At 38.4% G+C, this 27861-nt stretch overlaps 1 protein-coding gene and 1 pseudogene across 1 annotated transcript; one reads left to right on the top strand and one right to left on the bottom strand.

Moving 5' to 3' along the window:
- LOC113063982 (uncharacterized) overlaps positions 1 to 27861 on the bottom strand; it is a 117836-nt pseudogene that overhangs the window by 54569 nt on the left and 35406 nt on the right.
- LOC113063980 (uncharacterized) lies at positions 77 to 4428 on the top strand. The gene is made up of 2 exons (XM_026234451.1): positions 77 to 3848; positions 4260 to 4428. Exon 1 carries the CDS (start codon positions 115 to 117, stop codon positions 2062 to 2064), a length of 1950 nt encoding a protein of 649 aa, XP_026090236.1. The 5' UTR covers positions 77 to 114; the 3' UTR covers positions 2065 to 3848; positions 4260 to 4428.

Raw genomic sequence — 27861 nt, 5'->3', positions numbered from 1 at the left:
TTTGCTATACACAATGCATTCACTGCTACGGACCTGTGTCTAGCAGAACACAACTACCCAGTGGCTGCTCTCCAGAAGGCCTATCGACACCTGCAGGACCTGCCACTGCCTCCTATGGACAGAGTGAAACCACTGCTGCTTATTGGGTCAGACATGCCTCATCTCCTGACACCTGTTCAGCCCATATGCAAAGGCCCAGTAGGGGGACCCATTGCTGTTCATACACAACTTGGATGGTCTCTCCAAGGCCCGATGAGTCCCATGCAGCCCTCAAGGGGAAATCAGCAGTGCCTCCACATAATGACATCTCCAAACCGTGATGACCTGATTCAACATGTGGAAAGACTCTGGCAAGTTGATACACTCCCATACAATACTAAGGTGATTACACGGTCCAAACAGGACAAAGAGGCTTACACCTTGCTTCAAAATGCCACTATAAGAGTGACAGTGGACCATGTACAACGATATGCTACCCCATTGCTGAGAAAAACCCCCCTGAGCTTACTCCATGCAGACCAAACTGCGGTTCTCCCCATTTTACGCCGCACAGAGCGCAGACTGTCACGGGATCCAGAAAAGGCTAAAGTTTACTGCAGTGAGATCCGTAAGTTAGAGTCAGCGGGTTATGTGGCAAAGATAAGTGCAGAGGAAGCGGATCAAAGTACAGAGTCTTGGTTCATTCCGCACCACATGGTGCACCACAATGGTAAAGACAGAATTGTTTTCAACTGCTCCTTCCAACATCAAGGACAGTCTTTGAATGATCAGCTGCTGCCAGGGCCAACTTTGGGACCATCCTTACTAGGTGTCCTCCTGAGATTCCGCCAGCACACTGTTGCTATCAGTGGGGACATCAAAGGTATGTTCCACCAAGTCCGCTTGCTGCCTGGGGACAAACCAATACTGCGTTTCCTTTGGAGAGACATGAACAGGGAAGCAGAACCTGAGATATACGAGTGGCAAGTGCTTCCATTTGGCACTACATGCAGCCCCTGTTGTGCCATCCATGCCCTCCAACAACATGTCCAAGGGCACAAAGATGATATGGCTGACTTAGTTGATATTGTGGAACATTCATTCTGTGTCGACAACTGCCTTCACAGTGTACCAACGACAAGTGAGGCTAAAGAGAAAGTGGATGGGCTGCGCCAGATCCTTTCTGAAGGGGGCTTTGAGATTAGACAGTGGGCATGCAATGTGCCATCTGTAACCCAACACCTACCTCCAGAGGCCAGGTCTGCAAACAGTGAGCGCTGGTTAACACAAAGCAGCATGGATCTTCAGGAACTCACTCTTGGTCTGCGGTGGGATTGCATAAGTGACACTCTGGGGTACAACTTGCGTTCTGTGGAGACTGCTGAGCCTACAATGAGGAATATATATAAAACATTGGCAAGTCAGTATGACCCTTTGGGGTTCATTATCCCATTCACTACCAGGGCCAAAGTCATTATTCAAGACCTCTGGAAGCACAATCTTGGTTGGGACGACCCCATAGAACTGTTGCATTTGAGAGAAAGTTGGCTCACCTGGGTAGGAGAGCTCCCAATTCTTCCCAAGTTGCAGTTCCCTCGAGCATACACCCCAGTCTCTGCCGACAACCCATCAGCCACCCGAGAGCTTCATGTCTTTAGTGATGCATCGGAAAGGGCCTACGGTTCAGTGGCATACCTACGCACCACAGATGATCAAGGACAGGTTACTCTTACCTTTGTCTTGGCCAGGTCTAGAGTAGCACCTCGCAAATGCCTGTCAATACCTCGTTTGGAGCTCTGTGCTGCCCTTACCGGCGCACAGTTGGGCAAGGTGATCCAAACTGAGTTGACCATACCTGTCCACAAAGTCACTTTCTGGTCTGACTCTACCACTGTGTTGTACTGGTTGACATCTGAATCATGCCGCTACAAAGTGTTTGTAGGGACACGTGTGGCAGAGGTACAGACTTTAACAGAGATGTCTGAATGGAGGTACGTGGACTCAAATCACAACCCAGCCGACCACATCACACGAGGTCTTAGACTGACAGAATTAACAGGCACTCATCAGGTCCAGCCTTCCTGAATCAGTCACCTGATAAGTGGCCGTCAATGCCCAAAACTGAAGAAGAGCCTGACTGCAATGAATTAAAGAAATCTGCCTTTATTGGCGCTGTTTCATCACTTAGACATTCTCTTCCAGATCCAAGCCAATTCCACTCATGGCAAGAGCTCGTCCAGGCCACTGTTAGATCCCTGCATGGGGCGGCTACCACTGACACTGACCATCCTACAGAGGCTTCTGAATATATTGAAGCTGAAAAGCTACTTCTTGCACAGGCTCAAATGGACTCCTTCCCTACTGATGTTAGACATTTAAAGGTCGGACATCCTGTTCCACAAACCAGTCGCTTAGGCTCACTTGCCCCTGAATATGATAACGGCACTGGTCTCATTAGAGTGGGCGGACGGCTACGGCGTGCTAGTGACCTTGACCCAGAGGCCATACAACCCAATTGTATTAGACCCTAGCCATCCTATCACCAAGCTGTTAATTAAGGAGACAGATCAACGACTCCTTCACCCTGGCTCAGAAAGGGTTCTAGCAGAGCTGCGCCGCCAGTATTGGATACTTCGAGGCCGAGAAGCAGTTCGTAAACACCAGCACAGCTGTCGAGACTGTCAGTACTGGCGCGCCAAACCTCAAATCCCACGTCTGGCAGATCTTCCTCCCTGCAGATTAAATCTGTATAAGCCCCCCTTCTATTCTACTGGCGTCGACTGCTTTGGCCCATTCGCAGTCAAAATTGGGCGCCGTCAAGAGAAAAGGTGGGGGATTATTTACAAATGCTTAACGACACGTTGTGTGCATCTGGATCTGTTGGAGCATATGGACAGTGATGCTTTTCTGCTCTCCCTGCGCCATTTCATAGCCCGACGCGGTAAGCCTATGGAGCTGTTGTGCGACAATGGCACCAACTTCGTTGGAGGTGATCGGGAGTTACGGGAATCCTTTGAAGCCATGTCACCAAAGCTACAGGAACAGCTGGCAGAGCAGAAAATTTGGTTTCGCCATAACCCCCAAATGCTCCTCACTTTGGGGGAACCTGGGAGCGTGAAATAAAATCAGTTAAGGCAGCACTCCGTGTGATCCTCAGAGAGCAGTCGGTGCCGGAATCAGTACTGCAAACCCTTCTGGTAGAAATTGAAAGCATCCTAAACTCCAAGCCCCTCGGCTATGTATCCTCGGATATTGCGGATGTGGACCCTGTGACTCCAAATCTACTACTTATGGGTCATCGAGATGCATCGCTGCCTCAGGTCTTGTATGACTCTAACAACCTGCTTGGAAAACGAAGGTGGAGACATAGCCAAGTGCTGGCTGATTGTTTCTGGGCTGCCTTTATCCGCCGATACCTCCCAGACATGCAGGGACGTCAAAAGTGGACCGCCGAGGGCAGGGAACTGACAGTAGGGCAGGTCGTACTTGTTGCAGATCCACAACTACCACGCTCACTCTGGCCTGTAGGAACCATAACAGAGACCTTACCTGGAGCTGATGGTAGAATTCGTGTTGTCAGAGTCCAGGTTAAAGACAAAACTTACACTCGTCCAGTTGTGCGATTAATCCCTCTTCCTCATCTTGAGGATAATGACACGAGCACCCCCGATAGACTTTCTTAAAGTGTTTAATTATCTTGCCAGATAATTGGGGCGGCTGTGTCAGAAAGCCTATTCAGGAACTAGGAACCGAAGTTCAATTCACGTTTCCTAGAGGGACACTTTATTACCGTTACCTGCCAGTGAAGATCGCTGTCTGTCTTTGTTTATGCTGCTGCTATGTTCCTGTAATGTGTTCATATAATACAAGTAAGTCCGAACAATATTGTATCCAATAGTCATATGTTATGCATGCTTTTGCTATTTCTGATGTTTATACTGTTCGCGGTGTCCCGTTTTATCGGTTATTTGCGGCCGCGATTTGCCGCGATTGTTTTGCTGAGTCATATATATTGTCAGCTTCATGTAGCCTTCACGAAAGTATTTACTTATATAATTATGTATACAAGCGGGCATTTCTCAGTCCCTTATTGTGTTGTTGTTGATCATATTATCACTTACAGACATTTCTGTAAATTATATTTGGGTTACAAATGCATATTTGCTGTTAAATACCATTGTGGTGCTATGCTATTATATTATGTCAGTAGATGTTATAGGCAATTTATACATTTGTTAATAGTGAGTAATTTGTAATTATTTTCCTTTGTTTCTTTGTAGAACACATCTAAATTCATAGCAGATGCATATATTGGATTAAATAAATGTCTCAATCTAAAGACTTCTCCTGCTCTCCTGATTCTCTGACCGGAATCTGGTCCATACTTGGCCGCCTCAACCAGTTGTAATTTGAATGTAGTAAGGTTTACTACAAATATATTATAGTCTAGATGGAAATAGGGGTCCACGTGCACCCCCCGGCTTTTTTTATGCCACCTGATTTTTTTAAATCCTTAAAGTGTTTATTTTCATAATCTGCCAGGTGCCAAGCTGAAATAATGTCCCAAAGGGTTCTTTTTTAACCCTTTGCTGCACCCGACCCGAAAAATCTAAAAATGATATAGAAAGTGGCATAACATTAGAAGTAAACAACATACAGAGACAAATGAACACATTTTCCCATACAATTCTGACCCCAGGAATTTAATGGAATGGTTATTTTTGACATTTGATTACATATTGACCTTATTTCTGGACAAAAATAGCAAAAAATTGCCAAAGATGTGTAGAGGATCAACTATTTTTTCGTTTTCTCAACCACATAGGGTGATTTTTTTCCCACAACATATTATTTCTTTATCATTCAAGTGTCTATTTTGAGATTAAATTGGGTGCCAAGCTGAAATAATGTCCAAAATGCTTTATTGTTAACCCTTTGCACCAAACCTGAAAAATCTAAATATGATTTAAAGTGGCATAACTTATGTAAACAACTAACAGAGACAAATGTACACATTTTTCAATACAATTCTGACCCCAGAAATTGTTATTTGTCATGTTTTATAACATGTTGACCATCTGTGGTCAAAAAGAGCAAAAAAAGTTCATTTGACAGCCTGAAATAGGATTTATTTTAACCTTATTTTCAATATAAAAGTAATTGTGGCTGGATTTTTTTTACTTTTTATAACAGTCTTGGGCATGTCAAAGATTAGTAGCAACATTGGCTTTGATGCATTTTTAGTTTTTGTGCAGCATTAGATTTAATTATTTTCTCCCTAATTTGTTGTTGGTGCCTGTTTTTGCCCCATTGACTTCCATCATAATGACATTTTTATAATGGCATTATAATGGCATGTAATCATGCATTCTTGATTGTTTGTTGTTTTTCACTTTTGGGAAAAGGTAAAATTTGTTAATTTTACAGTTGATCACTAGGTGGGACCTTTAACCATTTAAATAGGCCTGTGCAAAAAAAGCTTAGTTTCTGACTTGTATATGAAGCTATATGGAGTATAACAGCATATTATATTGAGTGTGTATGTGTGTGTGTATGTGAGAAAGAGAGAGAGAGTGTGTGTGTGTGTGAGAGAGACCTTTGCGCACTTACCTTAAAGTATTTCAGAAAATCACAATGTACACCTCAGCTCTAAGAACTACATGGAGTAAACAAAAGTGTATTTATGCACCTGCTGCCTTTTAATGGTGGTGAAAGTATTCGGTTGTTAAGTGATGACATAAGAAGCGCTGTTTCCGGGTCCAGGCCTCAACTCACTTCACTTGAGAATATGACCTCAGCAGCCATTTATGAGCACTGTTTATTCATATTGATAATTTAAGTTAAACGCTTTCAAAGTTACGATATACACTACAGTCTCCGTGCTCACAGCGTCCCAAACACAAATATTTTTTATATATTTTATTTATATTAATATTTTCATTGTCTGGCTATCTGGTACTTCGGTATGGAGTTAAAGGTTAATATTATAACTTTTTCGCTAGTATTCTATAACATTGTGAGTTTATATTAGCACCTTTTGTAGTTTTCTCGTGGTAACTGGACACAGAAGCGCTGCTACATGATGTCAGACTAAACAAGCGAATAGACTAAACAAAAGCAAAGTACCTGGATTTAAACACTTCCATGCCATCGTGCTGGATATTTAATGGTGAGAAGAGCAGCAAGCAACACGAGAAAGGGCTTGACTTGTACCAAAGTTTTAGAAATGATTATGTAGCGTGACCCCTCCAGCGAGCTGCAGCTTATTTGAAGTTGGTATTGCATTTTGGTTCATAATACATTATGTTCATAAATTTGATGCGAATTAGATTTTTTTTTTTTACAGGATTTTAAGGTTTTAAACTGGCTTTACCATCAAGAAAAGAGGAGCATTTCACATATAGGCCATCTGTACTTTTCACCATCAAAAGGCAGCATGTGCACAAACACAATTATTTTTTTATTGTTTACTCCATGTAGTTCTGAGAGCATGAGCTGCATATTTTGATTTTTTCAGATACTGTACATCAAGGTAAGTGCACAAAGATCTCTCTCACATCCTTTCTTTCTCTCTCTCTCTCTCTCTCTCTATCACACACACACACAAACACACACTATAATTTGCCATTATACTCCATATAACGTCCATATAACAACTTTTTTGCACAGGCCTATCTAAAGGGTTAATGGTCCCACCTAGTGATCAACTGTAAAAAATAACAAAAGTTACCTCTTCCCAATAGGGAAAACCACCAACAATCAAGAATCTCACACACACACAAACACTATAATTTGCTGTTATACTCCATATAATTCCATATACAAGCCAGAAACCAAGCATTTTTTTGCACAGGCCTATTTAAAGGGTTAATGGTCCCACCTAGTGATCAACTGTAAAAATAACAAATGTTACCTCTTCCCAACAGGGAAAACCACCAACAATCAAGAATCTCACACACACACACAAACACTATAATTTGCTGTTATACTTCATATAACTCCATATACAAGCCAGAAACTATGCCTTTTTTTGCACAGGCCTATCTAAAGGGTTAATGGTCCCACCTAGTGATCAACTGTAAAATTAACAAATTTTACCTCTTCCCAAAAGGGAAAACCACAATCAAGAATGCATGATTACATGGTGTCATGGCTTTGCAATCAAAAAATGTCATTATAATGGAAGTCGATGGCGCAAAAACAGCCACCAACAACAAATTAGGGAGAAAATTTTTAAATCTGATGCTGCACAAAAACTAACAATGCATCAAAGCCAATCTTGTAACTAATCTTTGACATGCCCAAGACTGTGATAAAAGGTAAAAAAAAATATCAGGCCACAATCACTTTTTATATTGAAAATATGTAATTTTGTCTGTGTTTTTTTTCCAAATCAGTGACACAATTTATGAACTTCGTAATTAAAAAGGTAAAATCTTGGAATTTTTTAAAAAAATTGGTAGAAAAAAATTGGTAGTTTTGATCAGGACTGAGGTTGATTAATAGATTTATGCAAATAAAATTGTTATTAAAAAAATATTTATCTGATACATTTTTACAGCAGTTTAATTTAGAGGATGTTTTCATCCATGAACATCCCGAAAGGTTAGTGAATTTGCCCACAGTGTACCGTTGAGTTTTTGAAAAATTCCAAAGCATTTTCCCAAAATATTAGTCAAAATAAGATGTCACCAAAAATCATTCCATTAGCTCAAACACAGAGAAAGTTGTGGCCAAAATAAGACTCAACTTTACCTCCTAGTGGACGAAAATGTCCCCAACAACGCACAAGGGTTAAAATAGTTTTACTTTTGAAGTTAACAAAACAAAGCAAATTAACTTATATTTTAATAAATAAATAAATAACTACAGAAAAAATCCAAAAAGGTCCAAAAAGTTGACTGAGCATTAACTGCAAGTTTTTTTTAATTTTGGGGCTTTGCAGTTGGCAGTTGGTGGTCGCGGTTCGTACCTGCAGATCGCCATCTCCCACTGCTCTCTCTTTTGGAAAAATTTCAGTAAGCATTTGAAACTATAAATAAGATATACCTTTGTAGTCATAACTTAAAGTGATTTTTCAACAGTTTTTACTATAATCACAGGCTTTCGGAAATCGAAGCTGAATTCTTGACTAGCAGTGTTGGTAGCTTAGTTGGCAACTACTAGCTAAAGTTTTTTTTTTCCTTTTTTTCAGGCTCAATACTTCATATATACTTACCAAGGGGAAAATTAAACATTGTTACACAGCTCAAGTGCCTCCAAAGAGGATTCGTTCCCTAACACGTATTTTACATGTCTCAATTCTGAGTATGGTAATTTTACAACACTCAACACATGCAGGTGGGGAGGGCAAGCAAGAAGCTATCATATCTACACAGTATATGAGATATGAGACTCTGTAAAGACGTCAGTTCACCATACCACATGAGGGATATTTGTGAACAGGTTCCATTGAAATTAGAGGACTTGTCTTTGGATACAATTGGCTATCACCAATACTGCTATAAAAGCTTTACAGGGAAAATACACTCACCTAAAGGATTATTAGGAACACCATACTGACACTGTGTTTGACCCCCTTTCGCATTCAGAACTGCCTTAATTATACATGGCATTGACTCAACAAGGTGCTGAAAGCATTCTATAGAAATGTTGGCCCATATTGATAGGATAGCATCTTGCAGTTGATGGAGATTTGTGCGATGCACATCTAGGGCACGAAGCTCCCGTTCCACCACATCCCAAAGATGCTCTATTGGATTGAGATCTGGTGACTGTGGGGGCCATTTTAGTACAGTGAACTCATTGTCATGTTCAAGAAACCAATTTGAAATGATTCAAGCTTTGTGACATGTTGCATTATCCTGCTGGAAGTAGCCATCGGAGGATGGGTACATGGTGGTCATAAAGGGATGGACATGGTCAGAAACAATGTTCAGGTAGGCCGTGGCATTTAAACGATGCCCAACTGACACTAAGGGGCCTAAAGTGTGCCAAGAAAACATCCTACACACCAGTACACCACCACCAGCCAGCCCAGTGGTAACAAGGTATGATGGATCCATGTTCTCATTCTGTTTACGCCAAATTCTGACTCTACAATCTGAATGTCTCAACAGAAATCGAGACTCATCAGACCAGGTAACATTTTTCCAGTCTTCAACTGTCCAATTTTGGTGAGCTCATGCAAATGTAGCCTCTTTTTCCTATTTGTAGTGGAGATGAGTGGTACCCGGTGGGGTCTTCCGCTGTTGTAGCCCATCTGACTCAAGGTTGTGTGTGTCGTGGCTTCACAAATGCTTTGCTGCATACCTCGGTTGTAACGAGTGGTTATTTCAGTCAAAGTTGCTCTTCTATCAGCTTGAATCAGTCGGCCCATTCTCCTCTGACCTCTAGCATCAACAAGGCATTTTCGCCCACAGGACTGCCACATACTGGAAGTTTTTCCCTTTTCCAAATCCAAGTAACTGAGCAGATTGTGAATTACTCAGACCAGCCCATCTGGCACCAACAACCAATGCCACGCTCAAAATTGCTTAAATCACCTTTCTTTCCCATTCTGAAATTCAGTATGGAGTTCAGGAGATTGTCTTGACCAGGACCACACCCCTTAATGCATTGAAGCAACTGCCATGTGATTGGTTGATTAGATAATTGCATTAATGAGAAATTGAACAGGTGTACCTAATAATCCTTTAGGTGAGTGTAGATTGTTTACAAGTGTCAAAGGCTTCTATATCTGGTGAATCATTATCATTGAAAAGGGACTCTCTGCACTATTGTCAAATCACTGTCTGCTCAATCTGAAGGAGCTGCAAGAAGGTGTTCCTTCTTGTTTTCTCAATCAGTGCATTTTCTGTGACAAAGCAAAATCCAAGTTCAAGGGCAAGACTGAAGAGCTTACAAAGTTTCAGAGTTGGAAACAATAGGAACCAGGCTGGAAAGTTATTGAACCTAGGGCACAGGAATTAAAGAAAGAGGCTCTTTATCGCAAGGTGCAGGGCAAGGAGCCATGTGTAATGGAAGCTAAGTATCATTCATCATGCAGAAACAACTTCAACACAGAGTACCAAACCCATGAGCGTGGAAGGGAGAGAGTAGAAAAGGCAGCAGACAACATTGACAGCCTGCAGGCCCAGAAGATAGCAGCACATAACAAGTCATGTTGTGTGGTAAAGGATTACATTCTTAGGAATGTGATTGAATGCAAAGAGGTTGTCCAGCTAAGATCCATGTGCAACTTGTACATGAAGACACTGGAAAATCAAGGATTTCCTAATCCTGAATACCGCAGTGAGAAATTGGCAAGACGGTTACAGGGAGAAAAATACATCTCTCATGAACTCACATTCTCCAAGGTGCAACAACATGAGTGTATTAAGTCGAACCTCATATACAGCTCAGCATTACTGTAGATGAAGCAGTTGGATGTGCATACAAACTTGGAACAGCTGACCAACTTTGAGAAGCAGCACTCACACTGTAAACATAATCAAAGCTTCAAAAAAGCACAAAAAACGGGACCTTTAATACTTTCCCCTTAAAAGCATACTACCGCATGTGTAGCCACATGACTTTGCCCCATTCAGTCAGTGGCATAAAAGCAAAACACGGAGGTGAGCGCCAGTTCAACACATAGTGATGGCGCGCGAGCGGTGAGCCTTGCATCTTCACTAAACTTTGTCAGTTGTTTTTGTTTCATAGTTTGGACATTCAAGCGATTAGAGCTCTTATGTTCACGCAGCGGCATTGTGGCAAGAACACTCATATAAACAGCTGTGAAGATCGCATGCACAGAGGAACGCAAAAACTAGTTGTCAGCGCTGTTCTGTGATTTATTACTAAAGTAGCTTAGAATCTTTAAACTTATTATAGCATATTTTTCTACTTTTAAGGGAACTAGGCTATTTACAACCCACATCTTCACAATAATATAGAGACGGTATGACTAATTCACACACGCAATCACTCGTACTGGTACTTGTGCCAATTTATATTTATCTGATCTTTATTTATCTCTTACACCGAGCAACAATCTATATGAAATGTTACGAACATAGATAAAATAACTGCTGATAGTGAGCTATGATGTAAGATTGCGTTTTCAATAGGAAAAAATATCCCACCTTTACTAGTCGATCTCAACCGTCTGGCTGAGGCCAGTCTAAAAAGATGCTCAGGACAGTTGACAGAATGCTTCTGCGTGTCATCATGAAGAGTATCATTTTCACGTGTTATTAAGCCTTTAACCCACTTTAACCATTCAAAAAACTTTAAAGCATTCAAACACAAGACGCGGAAAAGCTGAACTGAGCAGCTGCCCAGCAAACATTGATCCGACGACGTCAAGTGCCCGGCCAAAAATAGTTGCGGTAGGACGGCATAAATCGGTAGAAATATGTAACTTTTCCTAAAAATGCATTTAGATACATTTGTAAACGTCTATAGTTCTCTGGGGTTGCATGTATAATTGTTACTTTGACTTTTAGCTTTGTGTAGTTCAATATTTACCCGTGCGTTACACGTCCATCATGACCCTCTATGAAATCCTTGTGGAATAAGCAAAAGCTGTGCTTACACCTTGATTAATTGAGGTTTTAAAGAGGTTGTGAACAGACGTCCACTGACGTCTTTTACACGTCTCGTCATGGTTTGTGAAAAGACGTCCAAGCAAGACTGACAGGATAAATTTTTTTTGTACAAAGTAAATATATTTACTTTATCTTGTTTAAATAAATGATAATCACAAAGAGCCCAGTGTGGTTGCAAAGCAATGCTGCAATTTAGTCATTATTTCAACCTGTTTTATGTATTTGTTGTTATTATTTTTATGGAATCTATGCATATGTAAAACAGATATATACCCGATCACAATTTCGGTCTGAGTTAGATGTAATTGCCAAAACGGTGCTGTCAAGATGTAGACACAAAACATACTAATATATTTTGTGATATTACAAAATCCCCGATTATCTCGCGAGATCTCACTTTCTTCCGGAAGTTCCCTTTGAGCAGGCAACCACGAGGAGAGGAAAGGACTCGAAAAGGACTCTTGGAGGGAGATGTATCGATATATATTATATAAAATCTACTGTTGGGTAAGTACATATTGTATTATTTGGTTAACGTGCTTGAGTTTTACTTGTTTGACACATAGGAACCGAGAGAAATTATGCCCACATTTTCAACTGAAATTCACGGAGTATGGTTAAAATTAGCTAACGTTAGAAGGCTAAAAAGTTACTTATATTGATGTAATTTTTATTGGTATGCTTTAATGAATTATTCAGGGGACATCACAGCCCTCCTGTCTTATCAGAAATGTCCTGTTCACTTTCTCACACTTACACACCCAGTTAAGGATGTTTCTCAAGGGCATCACATTGAAGCATAACACCTTTTGTACAATAAAAATACAATCTAATGCATGTTGATTACCTTTCTTATAATGTTTCATTCATGATTCAATTATCTTGGTCCAAGGTTTTTTTTTTGTTTTTTTTTTTTAGCTGTATATATAACAAAGATATTTTGAAAATAAGTGCATGTCATTTATCTAAAAAAAAAATTATCTTATTTTAAAAAGAAATATATTCTCTTCCCTCAGATGCTGTGAAGAAGTGGAGACTCTGAAGGGGATGCAGCAATGGCAGAACACCTGAAGCTCACTCCAGGAAGAGATGGGGGTGGAGGTTACAAGAAATGAGCCAAACAACTGTAATGTGTTTAAGGGATAGTTCACCCAAAAATGAAAATAGTCTCACCCTCATGTTTCGATCATAATCATTTTTCCTACAATGGCAGTTAATGGATTGTGAGATCTGCTTGGTTACAAACATTCTTCCAAATATCTTTGTGTTTATAAGACGTAAGTGTAAGTCAATGACAAGATTAATAAAGACATGATAAAAAGAAACCATCTTTTAACATTCTAGTAGAAAACAGGTGCACGCATTCTCAGAAATGTAATATTTGAATTCATGCCGGTTCTATAAAGCTTAAAAACATTTACACCACTTTGATTTTATAAATAGCAATGATTTCAAACATATTTTATGATGAGGGTCTTATGTTTTATTATTTTTCTTGTCATATGACAACAATGGCTCCTGCAAGGTGTTTATTTCATATTTTATTACCATTTTCTAAACTATAGCAAATAAACTGATAATGTGAGAAATGTTGAAGGTGTCTGAATAAATTTTGGTTTGACTATGTTTAATTTTTACAGTGCTATTTTACATTTAATTATTCGGTTTATGTACCTGGACACTTACAAACTTGAAAAAACTTAAACACTGTGTAAATACCACAAACAAATAAACAGAACAAACAACCAAAATTAAACACTTTCAAACAGGGCCCACTGGTACAACCAGTACCGGGGCCCTGCTAACCCCAGCTACGGCCCTGCTTACAGTACAAACCTTGTCAGTGAACTATGAGGGCAAAAAAACAAAACAGATACAAAATAATCGTTCATTAATCGTAATCGAGGTAAAATGTTCAATTAATCAAGGTTTTGATTTTAGGCCATAATCGTCCAGCCCTATATTTAGTTATTATTTAAAAACATTTTACTTACCAAGATTAAGCAAGGCCAACGTGTTTTTGTGGAGGAAAATGATTGAATCCACTGTATATGGCTTCAGCGCGTTCCTGCGCTCACTGATGGTGCGTCCAGCGATATAACCCTCTGGCTCATTATTCGAGGATTATCATTATAAACAAGGTCAAAACTTTTCCAAACCTCAGACTTTGCTTTAGTTGCTGGTGCTACCAAAACGTAATCGTCAAAGGCAAGCCTCCGTTCCAACTACTCAGCATACATTTTCGCATCTTTCTCGTGCTAATCGAAACACATTACATGACCGCTCATTTACCGCCAGAGATGTATAAAGTACTAGAGACCCATACTTGAGTAAAAGTACAAGTGCTCTATCAAAAAAGTGACTTGAGTAGAAGTTGAAGTGCTCTTTAAGGACCACACTTAAGTAGAAGTACTAAAGTATTCAACATTTTTTGTACTTAAGTATTGCAAGTAGTCTATTTTAAAATTTACTACTCAAGTACTGAAAGTAAAAGTAGAAGTGTGTTATGTAGCTATTAAAGAAAGTAGTCAAAAGTTTGAACATATTGTTTTTACTATTTCAGATGATGAAAGGACAATCACAATTCCTTTGACTGTAACTTCTTGTAAACAAAAAAATGGTTACTAGGGTTAGTTAGCCCAATTTGCAAAATGATGTCATTAATAACTTACCCTCATGTTGTTTCAAACCCCTAAGACATCAGAGGGTCATTTAGAATTTTTTGAAGCATCGAAAATACATTTTGGTCCAAAAATAGCAAAAACTACGACTTTATTCAGCATTGTCTTCTCTTCCGTGTCTGTTGTAAGACAGTTAAAAACAAAGCAGTTTGTGATATCCGGTTCGCGAACGAATCATTCGATGTAACCTGGTCTTTTTGAAACAGTCCACCAAATCGAATTGAATCGTTTTAAACAGTTCGCGTCTCCAATACGCATTAATCCACAGATTAATTAAGCTGTTGACTTGTTTAATGTGTCTGACACTCCCTCTGAGTTAAAACAAACCAATATCCCGGAGTAATTCATTGACTCAAACAGTACACTGACTGAACTGCTATGAAGAGAGAACTGTAGATGAACACCGAGCCGAGCCAGATAATGACTCGTTCACGAGTCAAGAACCGTTTCTGCCAGACGCGTCCGATTCGTGAACCGAGGAGCTGATGATACTGCGCATGTGTGATTTAGCGTGAAGCAAACCGACACACAGAGCGTCTGAACCGAACTGATTCTTTTGGTGATTGATTCTGAACTGATTCTGTGTTAATGTTATGAGCCCAGGTGCAGTAAACGCCAATGACGCCATTGCATCGAGCGCAAAAGAATCGGTGAACTGTTTTCTTCAACTGGTTTATTGAATCGAACTGTCAGAAAGAACTAACGTTACTGGTCATCCGAGAACCGATGCAACCGGTTCTTGACTCGTGAACGAGTCATTATCTGGCTCGGCTCGGTGTTCATTTCTCTCTTCACAGCAGTTCAGTCAGCACACGCAGTCTTCTTAATCGCTTGATTCGCTCAATGATGTGGCAGCTTCATCAAACCTGCCATCTACAGTTCTGGCAGTGGTTTGTAATGGAATGATTCGTAACATTATTATAATTGTAACGAGTAACGATGCAGCACATAAAAAAATATCGGAGTAAAAGTATTAAACTCAGCGAAAATTTGTACCGAAGTAAAAGTGGAAGTAGGAGAAAAAAATAATACTCCAGTAAAGTACAGATACCGCCTTTTAGTACTTAAGTACAGTAGTAAAGTAGTTCTACTTTGTTACTATACATCTCTGTTTACCGCACAAGCCTGAGCCCGACCCAAGCCCGTGTAAAATTATATAAATAAAGCCTCTAAATGAAGTCCGATTGGGTTCGGGCAAAGATCTTAAGCTCTATTTTCTATACTCGATTCTCGATTCAAGTCAATGAATATAGATTTAATACAAATACTATATGTATAAATAAGAACAGTGAACATAAGTTTACAATTGGGTAATTAATAAAAAGAAATTAAGAGCCACAAACCTGTATATTAAACTCTTTTATTTTAGGTACACTTGGGTACATTAAAACAGAACCCATCTCTAATTTTCAAATGCATACAATTATGTTAAATAAATACAAGTTTGATGCAAGATGAAAGATGCTTTTTTCTTGTCAACAACACTATCGTCGTAGTCTTGCTTACGAAATCTATAATGCTTCCCTACCTCTGACTTTTTATGTGAAGGTGGCATCAACGTCGACAAAGCACCTGGAAACCTTTTAAGCCAGTGGTTCTCAACCTTTTTTTCCAGCGGGCCGCATTATGGTCCAAGTACAAGTCTCGCGGGCCGCACGCACATTACGTCACCAAACCAACCTGATTTATAATATTATAGCCTAAATATTATGATATCTAATCAATTAGATTCATTGAAGTAAATAAATAATTCTACTACACCTGATTCTGTCGGGAGCTGAACAATTTTGTCAAATTTGGCTCGACGTAGTAACAGCACAATGAAATTGCGATTGTAAAGCATGTGTTATACTTTCCGCATGAGCAATCCGGACGCAGACATGGCCAGTGCTGACACGGACTTCTTCCATTTATACTTCTGAAAGCGCACGCTGATGGTCCACTCTGCAACAAACATGTGAACAAACAATTGCCCAGAATCATTGCACATAGCTGTCTTTATATTCTTTATTGACGGATTGCACAGGTTCGATTGGCAATGGGCTTCTTCACACTGCCTGAACAGATGCAGTCTGTAAGACGTGCACGGGAGCATGACTTGACGCATGACATTGGAGAAAATGTGCGTTCCCAAATGTAGCCTATGTTGACCCAAATATGGAAAGCACTTTCGAATTTAATAATATGAGGTTCTCTTCAGAGATGTTTGCCACATTTCTTCAATTAAGGATGATTGCTGCATAGTATATGGTGTTTTTAATTTTCTTGAACTTCTTTAAGTGAGTTGCAAAAGTTTTGTGTGTGTGTGTTCAGCATATGGTGGGCCGCATTTGAATTTGTGACGGGCCGCGGGTTGAGAACCACTGCTTTAAACTGAATAAATGAATGACAGGCTCGTTGTTAACAACGCACAAGGCACATAAGAGGGTGACATCTTGTGGAGAAGATTTGTAATTAGATTTACGCCAATCTTACGTTCAATGTCTGTGGAAATAAATATGGAAAAAATAGATTCATGGCCTTTGAGAATCAATTTTGAATCGACCACATTTTAAAAAATGATTAATCGAAAAATTTATTTTTTTACCCAGCCCTACTTGTCATAATCTGAGTTTATAATTAGTAAATAAATAATTGCTAAATTCAAAACAGAAATAGGCGCTGTGACCGTCACTGACAATACAATTTCCCGGTGCATTCAATGATGTCACTAAACGGTGACGCCACAACAAACATCGTTCACAAGTTTCTGCATGGACCTAACTAGGGCACAGGTTCTCAAGCCCTGGGACAAAATGGTATGCTTTAAGGAAAATGTATAGCCTATATAAGTTCATGGAAAGAAAAGGATGGCAATGTGCATTCTGTTTGTTTGCTTTATTTTACTCGTGAACGAGTCAGTCTTTTGTTCGTCATCTGGCTCGGCTCGGTGTTCATCTTCAGTTCTCTCTTCACAGTAGTTCAGTCAGTGTACTGTTTGAGTAAATTAATTACTCCGGGATAGTGGTTTGTTTTAACTCAAACGGAGTGTCCGCCACATTAAAAAAGCTAACAGCTTAAGTGGATTGATGCATATTGGAGACGTGAACCGTTTAAAATGATTCAGTTCTGGTTCAAATAGATCCTGTTACATCGAATGATTCGTTCGTGAACTAGATATCACAAACTGCTTTGTTTTGAACTCTCTCTCACAACAGACACGGAAGAGAAGACAGTGCTGAATAAAGTCATAGTTTTGGCTATTTTTGGACCAAAATGTATTTTCAATGCTTCAAAATTATATATATATATATATATATATATATATATATATATATATATATATATATATATATATATATATATATATATATATATATATATACGGATAAAAAGCTAAATGTTTTCATTTCATTTTGGTTCATTCTTGATCACAAGCATGATGCTGCCACCACCATGCTTCACTGTTGGGACTGTATTGGACAGGTGATGAGCAGTGCCTGGTTTGTTTTCTCCACACAAACTGCTTAGAATTAAGGCCAAAGGGTTCTATCTGTGTCTTATCAGACCAGAGTCCTTCAGCTGTTTTTTTAACAAACTCCATGCAGGCTTTCATGTGTCTTGCAATGAGGAGAGGCTTCCATTGGGCCACACAGGGCTGCAGTGATGGTTGACTTTCTACAACTTTCTCCCATCTCCCGACTGCATCTCTGGAGCTCAGCCACAGTGATCTTTGGGTTTTTCTTTAAATCTCACACCAAGGCTCTTCTCCCCCGATAGCTCAGTTTGGCCAGATGGCCAGCTCTAGGAAAGGTTCTGGTCATCCCAAACGTCTTCCATTTAAGAATTATGGAGGCCACTGTGCTCTTAGGAACCTTAAGTGCAGCAGTATTTTTTTGTAACCTTAGCCAGATCTGTCTGTGCCTTGCCAGAATTCTATCTCTGAGCTCTTTGACCTTTGACCTCATGATTCTCATTTGCTCTGACATGCACTGTGAGCTGTAAGGTCTTATATAGACCGGTGTGTGGCTTTCCTAATCAAGTCCAATCAGTATAATCAAACACAGCTGATTATGAAGGTGTAGAACCATCAAGGATGATCAGAAGAAATGGACAGCACCTAAGTTAAATATATGAGTGTCACAGCAAAGGGTCTGAATACTTAGGACCATGTGATATTTAAGTTTTTCTTTTTAATAAATGTGCAAAAATGTCAACAATTCTGTGTTTTAGTGTCAATATGGGGTGCTGTGTGTACATTAATGAGAAAAAGAAAATGAACTTTTAGCAAATGGCTGCAATATAACAAAGAGTGAAAAGTTTAATGGGGTCTGAATACTTTCCGTACCCACTGTGTGTCTGTGTGTGTATATATAAATATATAAATATTTATATTTATATTTATATATATATATATATATATATATATATATATATATATATATATATAAATATAAATATTTATATTTTTATATATACACACACAGACACATTTATATTTATATATATATATATATATATATATATATATATATATATATAAATATAAATATTTATATATTTATATATACACACACAGACACACAGTGGGTAAGGAAAGTATTCAGACCCCATTAAACTTTAAGAAAGTATAATTCATTTTAAAATGGATTAAAAAATAAATGTGTAAAATAAATATACATATACTTCAGATGACAAAGTATTTCTCACAAATAAATAGATAAAAAAGAAATATTGCTACAAGTGTGACTGCATCATATGATAATTATCAATTATTAATAATATTAATAATGTTCATCGTCTGACTGACTACATCTTGTATTAATTTTTCTAAAAATCCTGTCACACGCGCACAAACTGACAGTCACCACTTATAAGCTACTACTAAATATAGTAAAAAAACATCATTTTCTATAAAGCTTTGTAACGATTTGTATTGTAAAAAACGCTATACAAATAAACTTGAATTGAATTGAATTTAATTTAATTTAATAAAAAATATAATTAAAAAGTAAGTAAACAGTGTAACCAACAGTGCAGTCAGTATTCTGGGAAGTTTGTGTGCATTGGGAATCTTATTTTTCAAATAAAGCCAAGGTAACACTCATTTTACCTACAGCACACAGTGAAAGTGACATAAACATGAAAGTAGGCAAATGCATAAAGCACAGCATAATTTGAAATCACGAGTTTAAAGTTTAAAGCATTCAATTCACACAGACCAACTGTCACACAGAGAATATTTCATCATGCTGGATACAAACACACTTCACAAGATCTGACAGCTAGATTCGACTAAGTTTGCAAGGTCTGTGAAATTAAATATTCATTAGTCATTCAAAGATTTGTTTAAGTGATATACATGCGTATTTGCTAAATGCTGATGGCAAATGAGAAAGTTTTATAATATTTGACTTTCTATTACTAATATTATAAAAGCAATCGTTAATACTTTTTGTATACATTAATTCCTTTGTTTAACCATTCTAACTGATTATTAGACAGACTTTTCGTATTAGACAGAACTGTTAACAACGACAGTAAACAAGAGGGACAGTGTGCACAAACGTTTAGGAGCTGCCTATTGGTCTATTGTGGCATCAAAATAATGATGTCTCAGATGCATCAGCCAAGCAGAAAATCTTATCGGCCGATTGCGATATTTGAAAAATGCAAATATCGGCAGATATATCAGCCTTGGTGATATATCGGTCGACCACTAATATTATATATATATATATATATATATATATATATATATATATATATATATATATATATATATATATATATATATACACACACACACATTATATATATATATATATATACACACACACACACACACACACACACACACACACACACACACACACACGTAATGTCTGTTACATTGACATATGAGAACTTCCCATCACATCTGATACTCTGTCAAAAAATGGAAGTATACTCTTAGTCTTTTACATTTTAAGGATGTCTGATTAAAATGTCACAACTTGCAGCACAGAAACAATATGATGTGTGCGTGAGATAAGAGCAAGTGACATCTCAGTTTAGTACAGAATGTTATTGATTTCTGAGCTCTACAGATCTGAGACACCATAGAGCTATAATATCTTTATAGAAAATGATCTTGTAATATTGTAACCACCTAAGGTAAAATTTTGCTAAATAATTAAAAAAATATATTTAATGGCAACATGAAAGTGAAAGATTCTTTACTCTCTGTCAACCTATTAAAGTAATGTATTGCCATTATGTAATAATGCAAGAGTCTGTCTGTCTATCTATCTATATAGCCATCCATCCATCGCCATTCCAGTTAAAACGTATTAATATGTTGAAACGACCGGATTAATATAGAGTATACATCAAGCATTATGCATGTTTTGATAATGTACAACTGATTGATTTATACTCCAGAACTGCCACACAACACCAAGAACAACTTTTTGTAACATTATGATATGATCTGAGGCTCAGTGATACAAAATAAAATAATGGGGGCAGGGGGGTAATATTCTGTGATAGACAACCCAGCACAATTATTGTGGCAAAGTAAATCATGGGGAGGGAGCAGGGCTGTGCAATATGGGGAAAAAGTTAAGCTTCAGCTCAACACTGTCAATAATGTGCAGCACAGTATGAGTATCATTACCCTGCTGAAAAATAAAAAAATAAAAAGATAAATAAATCATAAGTTTTAGTTTCCATATTTTTTTTTTCAGCAGACAAGATTATAATAGCATAACTAATTTTATAGAATTAACTTAGTTACTGAATTTAGCTCAATTTTTATAGCATTGCGCTATCAAGCCAAAGGTTGGGGGTTCGATTCCCCGGGAACACATGATAGTTAAAAATTGATAGCCTATCTGCTAAATGCATACCTTTAAAAGTTCTGCTAAATGCATAACTATTTATTTTTTATATAAATAAAGAGCTGTATTTCTTTAGTCAATTATTAACCCTTAAAGACCTAGAACATTTTTGGGGCGCCTGACACAAACTATGCAGCATAGGCAATAGTAAAAACAATTGCACAAATTGTCTTCAACAAAACAGTGCAAAAGCAGTGCAAAAGATTCACAAACTACACAAAATGAGTGAGAAATATTCAGAGTGCAACAGAAAAAAAACAGTCCAAACTATCTTCTTGAACTATATATTTTTTATAATTATTTTATTATAATAGACATAATATAAATAAAACATCTGTTGGCTGTAATATGTGTCAGAATTGATTTTACCGGGACATCGCCTAGCGACCCAAGACAAGACATAAATTCCAGTGCTTTATCAGATATGTACTACTGTTTCATCCTTGGTTTTGGTTTGTTTTATGTCAAAGTTCTCTGTCGTGTTTTTTTTTTTTTTTCAGAGAGTTTTCTCATGCAAATGTGTTAGTTTGTGTTTGTATCCACGCACTCGCGACAGACTTCCCTTTCACTTTGTGTTCGTTCATATTTCAAAAGCAATATGTTAAGTAGTAGTTCAAAAGACTACTTATTGGTTGAATATGGTACAGCTTGAACCAATCTGGGCTTGGGGGTGGGACTACGCGTCAACAATCATTTCTGTTTGGCTCAGAGGAACGAAAGCATTGGTTTCTTCTGACAAATCAATGTTGTCAAAATATGATGACGTGATAACGTGCACTACTGCGCCTCTGAATATCCAAATGAGATAAATAGGATAGGATATCTCCTATCTCGATGCAGGTTGCGAATGTGCCTCAAGCCTCGTCCATACTGCCAGATGCACTCGTGGAGATTTGCAGTGCAGGGCCGTGTGAGAATATAACCGAGCATTACAAAACGGGCTGCGTGAGTACTGCAAGTGTGAACGGCTCGTCCATGACGTGGGATTCGTGCCGTGTGGGGAAGAGAGGGGCGAGTATGAGAAGAATTCAGAGACACAGGCTGTGTGTGCGGTCTTCTGAATTGGGAATAGTGCACTTCACTACTTACTCTATTGGTAAGTAGTGAAGTGAAGTGAAGTGACATTCAGCCAAGTATGGTTACCCATACTCAGAATTTGTGCTCTGCATTTAACCCATCCGAAGTGCACACACACAGAGCAGTGAACACACACCCGGAGCAGTGGGCAGCCATTTATGCTGCGGCGCCCAGGGAGCAGTTGGGGGTTCGATGCCTTGCTCAAGGGCACCTAAGTCGTGGTATTGAAGGTGGAGAGAGAACTGTACATGCACTCCCCCCACCCACAATTCCTGCCGGCCCGGGACTCGAACTCACAACCTTTCGATTGGGAGTCAGACTCTCTAACCATTAGGCCACGACTTCCCAAAGAAAAGACTGTCACTGAAGGCTGAAAGTCATGCATATGCTCTGGAACAGAGTAATATCACGTCCACATCGCAGGCTTTTGCGATTAGCAAATCGCAATGTTTCAAATCGCGATTTCGATTCAATTTTGATTAATCGCACAGCCCTAGGAGGGAGTGATATTCTGTAAGAGACAACCCATCACAATTATTGTGGCAGCTTTCTTTGACTCAGTATTACTTTATAACTACAGGTTTTTATGACATCAAGGCTCCATTGAGAAAGGTTTCAGAATGAGGTTTTCTTACCTTCTGGGCTGGGATCGGTGGTCATCTTCCCCACTGCCAGACTCCTTTAAAATAAATAAATAAAAGGAAACAGATTTATTAGTAGTATTGATCTGTAGCATAATAGCATTCTACCTCTGGTTGTAACACTCAGTCTAAACTATACAATGAAAATGCACTGTAAAATTGAGCATAAAATCTATTTTTATTGTAGGGGTCTTAAAAAAAAATGTGTTCATGCAGAGACAGAGCATCCACTAAACTTGAGTGTTGCATTTTAACTAAACAAGGTTACCTTTAGTTGAAGTTAATGTTGTATTTCTGCTTCAAAATATTTGTAATTTCATAAAAATTAAATTAAGCTCAAACACTGATTGATAGATGCCCTGCAGTATTGCTGTCATTCTCTGTTGATAACCCCTACTTAATAAAAACTTTAACTAGAAAAAAAAGTTTGTTGAGACAAACTTTAAAGGGGGGGGTGAAATGCTCGCTTTCACTCAATATCCTGTTAATCTTGAGTACCCATAGAGTAGTACTGCATCCTTCATAACTCCAAAAAGTCTTTAGTTTTATTATACTTATAAGAGAAAGATAGTCTGTACCGTTTTTTCCCGGAAAAACACGAGCGGCTGGAGGCGTGACGTGTGGGCGGAGCTAAAGAATCACGAGCAAGGTGTACATGTGTAAAGTGCAGTTTGATGCCAACATCGCATGTTGTTTACTTGATGTGCTTATGCGCCGATAGTTAAATTAACAACACAGAGATATTTGAAGCGGTTTTACTCACCCCCTGCGGTTCCAACACACGATCGTGACACTTTTCCGTTGGGACTGCATTATCCCTTAAGAAATAAACGATATGCAAATCCGGCGTCAAACTGGGGCTTGTTTGTAAAACAAGCATCTTCGATATGCAGGTAACAAACAAAAACACTCTGTAAAAATAAACTCCATCCACTGGTCCCTTAATGCTGTTGTTTTTTTTGGTAATCTGTGCAGGGTTGTCTTGCCCTGGCAACCAAAAACACACTTCTTTTGTGACATTTTTCTCTCTCGCTTTGATCAGTGAATGTCTCTGCCCTGCTCTATGGGAGCGCGTGCTCTTCCGGGAGAAATGCCCTTAGGACCCATATAAGGAAATTCCGCTCCATCTAACGTCACACAGACCCATACTCGAAAAAAACTTTCCGAAACGTGACAAACTGGGAGGTCCATGTTTATCATGGGAATCCAACTCTTTAACGGTGTAAAAAACTCAGTATGCATGAAATAGCATTTCACCCCCCCCCCCCCCTTTAAGTTGGCTTGAGAAAGCCTGACCAGAAAGTTTGAAGAAGTTTAAAGTTAGAAGTTTAAAGTAGTTTGAAGTTTAAAGTAGTTTAAAGTTAGATTGATAGATTATTTAAAAGAAAGATTTATTAGTTAGAAAGAATGATAGATAGATTAGTTAGAATGATAGGTTAGTTCAAATGAAAGATATTTTATTTAATATTTCTTTTAGCATGTTGCTAGCTTTTGACGCTAGCATGCGACTAGCATGTCGCCAGCATGTTTCTAGCATGATTAGCATGTTGCTAGCATGTTTCTAGCATGATTAGCATGCGACTAGCATGTTTCCAGCCTGATTAGCATGTCGCTAGCATGTTTTTCGCATGATTAGCATATGACTAGCATTTTTCTAGCATAATTAACATGTTGCTAGCATTATTAGCATGTTTGCTAGCATGTTTCTAGCATGACTAACATGTCATTAACATGTTTCTAGCATGATTAACATTCGACTAGCATGTTTAACATGTTTATTAGATTCTGTACCCACACAATTACTGAAAGAGTTGTTACCTGTAGCCGAAGAACCGTTTCTCAATAGAGCCCGACTGATAAATCGGCAGGCCAATATTACTGGCCGATATGAGCTAATTGCATTTAAATCGGCATCGGCGTTTATAACGGCCGATGAAACATGAGAAACAGAGTCTCATGCTTCACTCATGTTATGAGTGTTGCATAGTTTGCCCACCAGAGGGAGCTCTGCAACTCCCCAGTTGACAACGGCGTCAGAAATCCACTACAGAAGAAAGCTATCAGCCGAGCCAAGGAGATGTACTCTTTTGACGGTGAGTCTGTCATTCGTCATGTGAAATGATTGTAGATTTAGTTCATACACTGTATGTAAAACAGTGTGGTAGTTCTAGCTAACGGTCCTATCATTATCACTTCTAAATATTCTGTAACATCACTTACAGCCGCTAATGCATTGCTATATTAGATTAGCCACAAAGCTAATACCATCTTTATCAGTGGAAGAGCGCGAACGTTAATAAGAGGTCAAACTATAACGTTAGCGTTTAACCCTCTTGGCGCCACGGTCGAGTTTACTCGACAAGATCTGGCACTGAATAAAACGGCCGATTTTGTCAAATAGGGTGTCAAATTTCATGCGACCTCCCCTGCACCAGATAACAGACATGTAATACTTCATCTCTGACTGAAAAAAACATCATGCTTCTATACAAAATCTTCGAGCTAGAGCGCAATCAGTGCGAATAAAAGCGGAGCTTGTGTGAGAGTGAGCCATTTTATCTGACCAATATTGTCAACGTCAGCGAGTATTGGTATTAGATTATTATTATTATCATTATTACTATTATCTAATGGCATCAATAAAGCTTCATTAAAGCCGCAATGAAGTGTTGGGACTTCTATTCGCGGACACTAATTCTGAAGGGGAATATCTGCCTTCAGAAGATGACGGGGATACTGAAAGTAAAAGTATAGCCCTACACCAAGCACAGACGGTGAATCCTTTGCCCAATGTAAATAAATGGTCCTTTGCCATATGTCAGAGGTGTGAACAATGTTTGCCGGGTCGAGTGTTCATCGCGAAATTAGCAGGCGTGTTATTGTTGCGGGGACGAGGCGGGAGATTTTTACCACGCTAGACATGTATATTTGTTTTCTGACCGCTCCTCTCCGCAATCGCGGCGACAGTATTGTAGTGGAGACTTTGTCTAATGCCACTGGGTATGTTAGACGAGGTCAAAGTATTCATAGAACAGTTAGGAGGCAAGGTAGGAAGTCGCAATGACAATGACAGTAGTCCGAGCTGTGCACACTCGGCGCGTGCGCGAGGCAGATCTGGCCACGCTGCTCATAGCAGAAGCAGAGGCGATGTGACACGGGGCATAGATTTTGAACTAAACAGGTCTTGTCTACTTGTGTTTGTGTGTAATATGAATAATATATATGTGCCCCATACATGGAATCAGAGTGCCTGCTGCATGTAGTAAATTGAAAATCCCAACCGCTACATACATTCGGTTTGTTTCTACCATTTATTAGTAATGATTTACACAGTTTGTTTACTACTTACTATTTACCTGAGCATTCAGTATGTTGCAATATAGCACACAGAAGGTGAGGGACATTTTTTGGCGGGAAAGAAGTGATGCATTTTATCATTTTAACATGTGACTTTTCATGAAAATTCTATAATTCAAGATGGCCACCCCCATATAACGTCATAATATGCAAATTAGATGGGAAAATAAAATCCCTACATAAACATTGGGTCATCCTTAATATTTTTATAATTGACAGAAAGTCTCTATCTTTTATAAATTTTAAGATATAGCCTTTTGAAATTAAGAGGTCAAAATCGAAAGTTTTAGGAAAAAACCTCTGGCGCCTAAAGGGTTAACTTATTCTAAATATATCTGCAGTGTTTCCCACATAATGACCGCGTAACTGTGGCAGGGGGGCGCGTGTAGTCAATGACTAGAAGTTATTTACAGCGTGCCTCGAAAAAACAACAACTGTTACGTTATTATAATGCTAACATACCATTTAAGGGGCCTTTTTAGCAGGCCCCTTAAATGCTTGCTATTAACTTGCTTGAAGGTGGTTATTCTCAAAATTGACAGCGGTGTGTTCATGACACTAACGTTAACCATTCAACTTCGAATTGATTCCGTAATCTTCCGGTAACAGTAGGCTAACTTTACGTTCGCCAGCGCATGACGATGTTTTGGTTCAGACTGCAAAAAGAGAAGAGGAGAAGATATACGGGTCCATTGTGAATGTGTCTGTGAGAGCAAATATAGTGTAGTTACAGTAACTACAGTTTTTTTTCCTTCTTTTTTACAGATTGTATCAAAGCAGCTTTACAGACATAACAGGAAAATGTTGTAATAATATAGTTAAATATAAGTAGGAAATAGGTAATACCTATTACTTGACAAAAAAACAAAAACAAAAAAAAACATACATACATATATATATATATATATATATATATATATATATATATATATATATATATATATATATATATATATATACATACATACATACATACATACATACATACATATATATATATATATATATATATATATATATATATATATATATATATATTTCTCTATATTTCTAATTTTTGCCTATGTAGGAGATCCCTGTTTATTATTATTATAATTCTAATGATGACATGAGTAATGATACATGGTGATATTATTAATACACATGCTTATTCTTTCTCGGTCTCTCTTTCTGCCCCACAGATGGCTGAAAAAGATGAACGCTGTAGCAGAAAAGTGTGGGACTACTTCTGCAAAGATTCCTCTAATGCAGTGTTCTGCAATATATGTGCAGCTAATGTAAGCCAGGGGTCTATCAAAGCGAAGCAGAAAAACACTTCCAATTTAAAACCAGACTGTTTTTTGATCATTAAAGGGTTAGTTCACCCAAAAATGAAAATTATGTCATTAATAACTCACCCTTATGCTGTTCCAAACATGTAAGACCTCCTTTTTATCTTCGGAACACAGTTTAAGACATTTTAGATTTAGTCCGAGACCTCTCAGTCCCTCCATTGAAGCTGTGTGTACGGTATACTGTCCATGTCCAGAAAGGTAAGAAAAACATCATCAAAGTAGTCCATGTAACATCAGAGGGTCCGTTGTAATTTTTTGAAGCATCGAAAATACATTTTGGTCCAAAAATAGCAAAAACGACGACTTTATTCAGTATTTTCTTCTCTTCCGTGTCTGTTGTG

Source organism: Carassius auratus, chromosome 46 (assembly GCF_003368295.1).
Source record: "Carassius auratus strain Wakin chromosome 46, ASM336829v1, whole genome shotgun sequence".
Classification (NCBI taxonomy): domain Eukaryota; kingdom Metazoa; phylum Chordata; class Actinopteri; order Cypriniformes; family Cyprinidae; genus Carassius; species Carassius auratus.
The sequence above is the reverse complement of the archived record's forward strand: the minus strand, read 5'-3'. Positions and strand labels throughout refer to the sequence as shown.